Genomic DNA, 7,126 nt, shown 5'->3' with positions numbered 1-7,126 from the left:
TGTGTGTGTGTGTGTGTGTGTGTGTGTGTGTGTGTGTGTGTGTGTGTTTAAGAATTAAAAACGGCTAACATCTAACCTTTTTTATTTTTTCAATGTATACGTTTTTAATAAACATATTATTATAATAATTTTTTTAGTACATTTTTTTTTGTTTTTGATAAAAGGCAGCGGCGACAGCGGCACAGAGAGGGACAGTGAGAGAACGTGTAAAAAAGATAGTATACTAATTCACCACAGCCCACCGTGTCCGTCTCGGTTATCTATCGCTCGTCCGACCGACGTTCCACAAGAACGCGGTGCAGCACACACGCGTGTCGTAATATTTCTGATGTCGCTCCTATCGCTGTATTATCGGGGGGGTGGGAATGGGAGAACGGGGGGCAAGGACGAGGGGAGAGGAGTGTACGCGCTCAGGGCTGCCGGGACGGCGACGACGCCGGCGACAACGATGTCGGCGACGTGGCCACCGCCGTCGTCGCGACCGTCGCGTTGTCCGCGGCCACCGGTTGTACGGCGGGCAGCAACAGACACGACTGTTTGCATCCCAATATGCGCAGCTTGTTGTCCCGGCTGAGACGCGGACTCTGCGCGTGGTGCACGGCGGCCGCGCACTGTACGTCGCGCGGCGATCGGTGACGGTGCGCGTGTGGGCCGCGGCCACCGTCCACGCCCGCGACACCGGCTCCGTCGCCGTCCACGCCGCCGCACTGCTGCAGCATGTCCGTGAACGTCTTGTTCTTGGGCGGCACCGTCCGCCGCAGCGTGGGCGTGCGTATCCTGTCCAGGCTGTCGTCGGGCACGAAGCTGGCGTCGTCCAACCACGAACCGGACAGCTGCTGCTGTTGGCTCTGCTCGAACTCGCCCGAGTAGATGACGTTCACCGAACCGCAGCCGGGCGACTGGTCGTCGGCCGACGACGACGCCCCCCCAAAGTCGCACCCGCTGCCGCCGCAGTCGTCCGTCATCCGGCGGTGGCGGTGCTGGTGTTCGCCGCCGCCCGGCCAGAACGACGACGGGTGCCGGAACTTGCGCGTCCACGGCCACTGGACCGGATGCTTGCGCACGTATTTGTACAGCGTCAACAACAAGAACCCGAGCACGACGACGAAGCACAGCGGGCCCACCGTCGCGTATATGAAGAAGTCGATGTCCGCGTGCCGGTCACTCACCACGGCCGTCGCCTCCTCCAGCGATTGCGGCTTTTGCGATTTCAGCGACATGAATCTCTCCACCTGCAGGAAGCACCGAAAAATAAAGAAGAAACAACCTTTATTAATGTCATCGTCGCGCCGTGTTGTTGAGAATACAACGCGGACGATTTTATTAATATGATTATAATGTACGTATTATGTACAGTTATAATATTTTGAGCTCTATTTGATATGTCAGGCACATCCCTCGACAGGTTAAGCGTACGTGACGTACGACCACCAAGCCGTTTTTATAATTGTCAACAAAATTGTCCGATAAAAAAAAAAGCTCGAAAAGACATTTATAATTAAAAGTCAATGTCAGTGATTTCCCTTAACAATAAAAAAAAAAAGAAAAGAAAAAGTTAATATATATACTATTTTTGTGAACTCAGAATCATCTACTGATACAGTCTATAAACATCTTATGATTTTGGGGAAAATAGATAATATAAACGATTTGCTTTCTGTTTTGTCCAAGGTATAATATTTTATATGAGTTATAGGGGCCTAATTCATATTCAAGTCCGAGTAGGAATTTTATTTATTTTCTCATCACGTAGGTACCTACCTACTATCAAGTCGATATTCGAAAAAATCATAGTAATGTATAATGCACAATTTAATCTTTCACACCGTCGCCGCATATTTATAATTTATTACATAAAATAACTGCAGTTCTTTGTATAATGTACCGTATTTTATAAAGTGTAGTACACTTAAGCGTAAACCGTCCATTAATGATCTATGTTTAAATTGAAAATAGGTATTGTTTAATCATGGGATTTGTAAAATGTTTAACTCAATGTTTTTTTTCAAAGATTTCCTTTTTTGTTTTTGTTTAAATAATAAAAGCCTAAGAAAGTTTATTTATTTATTTATTTTTTTGTTTAAAAATGTTTAATTTTTATATTATTTACGTGCACGTTCATAAGATTTAATTTTGAATTGTTAATTAAATCCAAGTATTATACTTCTGGTTCACTATTGAAAGTATATTTGTATGGAGTATGGACCTATAGAGGTAGGGATAATAGATAACATTACAATCGCCTTGTACAAGCATTTTCAACAGACTAAAAAAATACCATTTATAAATTTTAATATAATCTTTTTAACGTCATGCCGGTAATATTACAGAAATACCTATTGTTGATTCTTAGAAATATTTAAATCAGCTGTAAACATTTTATAAAAGTAGGTACATATTACATTTATTTACTATAGAGTAAAGCTACGATAAGCGTATCGTAGCTACTAATAGAGAGTTATTTGGAATTGTATTAATATCGTTATTTGATACATGCCGATTCAAAATAGAAGACCAATTTTATCAATCAACTATTATATGATACCGATAATAATATTACTGCAATTCATCTGAATATTTAAAAAATTTAAATGTATTATAATATTTAATTTGAGACAATTACATAATCGTAAGAATTTAAATTTTTAATGTCGATCAACTTTATTTTTTAATATCCGGCAGGGTTTTATTTTGTACAAGAACTTCTGTTTAACAAATTTAATTATTTTACATCACAATATTATAATTTGTCAGCAAAAGTATATATAGGTGCTTTTATAAATTAATCTAATATCTTTCTCAGCGAATGCAATTTGCATGGTTTTATTTATTAAGACGAATATTCTGCGAATGGAAATCGTGTATTTTATAAATGGAATTAAGATTAACACGAATATCCAGCCATCTACGATTAGGGTAATAATATTAACACGAAAACGCTTTTTAATATAAAATTATTTTGGTTGACTGAAAATCGTTTGTCGTTTAGAAATTTTATTAATGAAAATTATTTTTACTCTCGGTTTACAATACATGAATAATAAAATATTTGATTGAATAACATTATATTTGTTCAATATACTTATACTATATATTTACGAAATCATATTTTAACGAATTATTGCAACTTGCAACCTTTAGAATTTAGAGTTTAAACGATACAAATCGTGTTTATACCACGTCTCTATAAAACACCGAACCCCCGCGACTTGAATATGTTATGAATAATTTATTCGAGTTTAACAGCCTAAAATTCAATGTATTTTGAGTACACATTATAAATATAATAAAAAACTAAGCAAGTGAAAATATATCTCCAATAGGTATTTAAAGCATATACAAATTCCAAAAATTAGATTTCGAATAAATTCATCTTTGAGAGAAAAAACGGGAAAAGACATGTTAGGGAAATTATCCTGTATATTATTATTAATATTGTCGTCAGCGTGAGGGGAAAAAAAATTAACGATAATAGAATAAATGATTTTGCCATGAAGCTTTTGTCGTGTCCCACTGCAGCAGTTCTTCTTATTCGATTTCCATCAAGCACACGCTCGGTACGCATTAGCAGCGGCATGGTGGCGGTCTTTACATCAATTTGCCGTCTATCTCTCTCCGTTTTTCAATCACTCTCTCTCTCTTCTCTCTCTTTCTCACTCTCTCTCTTTAACTAACTATGGTCCTCTTGTTTTTGTCAGCAACATCAGTGCCAGTGACATGAAGTATGATCCCGGTATGGCGGGCGCCAGTGACACGACAAAATAATGCGTTTCCACATTAAGGGTGGAGATGGACCGTTTTGTAAAGTAGGTTGCCCGCGTCGGTTGATTTCAAATAACTCTGCGAGAGCATTAATTTGTCGGACGAGGACGTAGGTATATATAATATGTATATACGCACGATTTATATATATATATGTATTTTGTATATAAATGAATAAAGCATTCGACAAATTCTAGTCTCTTTTAAACATCACACGAATACTCGTGTGTGTACAGTAGGTATCTATATATACGTATGTCATAGAACGACCGTTGCACCACTTGTTCCCCTGGTCTCGGCACTGATCATACGTATCATACGTAGCTACTAGCTTGTCATAGTTGTTACGCGATAATTTAAATACACATAAATTATTTATAAGTATTATTTATTTACCTATGCACGTAAATGCACATAAATTATGTTTTAATATACGGCCTGCACTGGGGATATTTATTGTATAGTTAGGATTTTATTTTTTAATTAGAAACTCGATAAACGGATTACGAAGTGTATTTTTGTTTTTGAACACTCGGCTAGCAAAATATTATGGATCTATATTGCACACCGATAAAATACGTAAATAACGTATTTGCGTATGACACATGCTTACATAATATTAATTTTGTACACAGTTTAATTTTAGGCTTATTGTAATAGTTTGAACGTCGTCATTAAATACTAAGAACATTTAATGCGTAAACGCCAGTTTTTTTGTTGTTGTTATTGTTGTATAAAGTCTGAATTTCAAGTGAAATATTTAAACATTTTAAACCATTGAATTATCAAATTAACCTACAAAATGTTTGAAATTATAAGATAATGGGATTTAACGTGTGTCGTTGAATCATAATATTTGTCTAGAAATGTCAATTTTTTATTATTATTGTTATTAAAAATAACTATGTTAGACAGAGCGATGCCGTACACAAGCAGTATTGATCAGAAAGACTACACCGAGTCGTTTAACCAAACGCACACATAACTTATATATTATTAACCGCATTTTCGAGTCGGCGGCAGACTTTAATTCGGTACAGTAATTAGCCAATGGTAAAGTGCATTACCTACTAGAAGATTATTGGTACACATGTAAAAAATAAAATCGATACAATTTCGGGATACCGTAAAAATAGTTTTATGATGTTAATCAGTTTTGTTTGTAAATCGAATGTAATCATATAATTGGTACAGGTGTAGTGCTGTAAACGCAGTCTAATATAATGTTTATAATATGCCAACGTATTATTTAATATATTTATATATTATATATTATATATTACTACACAACGAGTACTTACTCATAATTTAAATTAAAAACAATTTTAGTAGCTAATTTTATAGATTTACTTAAACTTTGTATAAGTATTGCGAGACGTTAATGGCATTCGGCTGCAAAATATTCGACGATGCAAATAATTGTATGTGATCGCTGTTAACTTTTTTAATTGTGACGGCAAAATCATTATTGATTTACATTAAAATTAAATTCAGACGTGTAATGATATTTCAAGTGAAACTGACAATAAAAATAATAATGAATATGAATACCTAATGGCTAACTATACAGTAATAGGTACATAATCAATTTACGTTGGGCACATTTGGTGTAGTCGCGCGGGAAGTTTTTCTAATGGGCGTAGGTACCTTATTATAAAACCAATCATTATGCTGATAAATTATTCACGCGTTGACTTGTATAAACCAATTTCACAAACTATATTAATGATAAGTAATAAAAATTCCTGTTTTGTCCTTTGATTGATATGGTTTTTTAAGACTACACACACTATCGGAGGTAATGAGAAAGACGGGATGTATAACTCAGCATTAAAAAGTGTTGCTTGATTATTTTTAATATATTAGAAATCAATGATGGGAAAATAAATCAAGACATTAATGAGAACAATTTACTATAAATTCAAATTATTTCAAACTTTTCGTGCTTGTAATTCTATGTTAATCTGAAATACTATATCGTTTACATTAAAATGCATATATTATATTTAATGAAAGGTACTTTAAATATTTTTTTTTAACTCTATAAGCGTTTCGATACAAACATAAAGCTGTATTTCAAATAATAATATATCATTGACCACTCTTGCGGAAAATATTTTTAGTGCAGTTAGCATTAACGATCTTCGTAATCATTTATACATTATACTTATATTAACTCATATTCACGGTAGCGCGCAATGGCTGTCGGAAAATAAGACAATAATAGTTATTATATTTTGAATTTGATTATGGAAAAACCGCATTAAATTGAATTGTACGTATTTATTACTTACTGTAAATAGTTTCCTACATATGGTACAATCCTGGTTGATGACATTTCTACTGTATGACATATTTAAATATTCTACTATATGATCTAAAATTTATAAAATTTACTATTATTTTTTTTTTTTTTTTGTGGGAGAAGATAATAAAAAATTTAAATAACTTTGAAGTTATTGAAAAACAATTATTTTTTTTTCGTTATCATTTTTTTTAACCGTTTAACTTTATTTTAGTGACAATATACGTTTTCAATGCTTTATCCCAAACAGAATAATTTTTGAAATTCTTCGAAAAGTAGCTAGTAAGTTGTAAGTATTTGTCTGAAATATGATATATAATATATATTTATATTAAAGAACTCCAAAAAATATTCTGATTTGGGATAAGGAATTAAAAATGTATATTCTCATCCAAAAGAGTTAAAACTTAAAAAATTATAACCGACTAAATTTTGTTTTTATTTTCTAAAAATCGTGTATTGTAATAACAACTTAAAATTACGCAAAAGAAATATTTTCAAAAACGATAGTGCGTTTACTGAAATAAAGAATATCCGATCACACCGTGTAATTTATAGTGTGATACAGTGTTTAATAAAATTTAAAGAATATTCTTAAAATGCATCATCATTAAATAACTAGGCTGCATACGAATTGCATACCTAAAACGAAAAATATAGTCGCGGCTAACAAATTATGTCCGTGGTTTTCGTACAACACGTTCGAGTAGCGTCCTCAGTTTGTCTGCGATAATTCCGAGTTGTGTCAGCAAGAATCGTTATTACATTCATTTTTGTTCGGTGACACGAGTAGATTAGTAAATATTTGTCTCAGTCCAGTCTAATTGATTATCGATATACTATCTGTCAGTACCGCCGAACAATTTATCGATGGAAATTAATTTTGTTCATGTTAACATATCAGTTATATTAACATTGCGATCGTTTTTTAAATGCATTGTACCAACGTGATATTTTTAAATTTCAACTTTGCGACTCGATGAAAAAAAAAATCACGAAATAATTTATAACTATGTTCATAATATTAACCATACTATTTGTAAAAATTACAGTCTCCAG

At 33.9% G+C, this 7,126-nt stretch overlaps 1 protein-coding gene across 1 annotated transcript in view; it reads right to left on the bottom strand.

The window, feature by feature from the left end:
* Positions 1-89: 89 nt before the first annotated feature.
* Positions 90-7,126, bottom strand: part of LOC112598493 — a 32,733-nt gene continuing 25,696 nt past the window's right edge. Inside the window, exon 4 of the mRNA XM_025344975.1 lies at positions 90-1,232. Coding sequence (XP_025200760.1) covers positions 411-1,232 — 822 coding nt within the window. The 3' untranslated portion in view covers positions 90-410. The remainder of the gene's footprint in view (positions 1,233-7,126) is intronic.

Source organism: Melanaphis sacchari, unplaced genomic scaffold, assembly GCF_002803265.2.
Source record: "Melanaphis sacchari strain LSU unplaced genomic scaffold, SCAv2.0 Contig48_pilon_pilon, whole genome shotgun sequence".
Lineage (NCBI taxonomy): Eukaryota > Metazoa > Arthropoda > Insecta > Hemiptera > Aphididae > Melanaphis > Melanaphis sacchari.
Note: the sequence above shows the minus strand (reverse complement) of the source record. Positions and strands in the feature narration are given on the sequence as shown.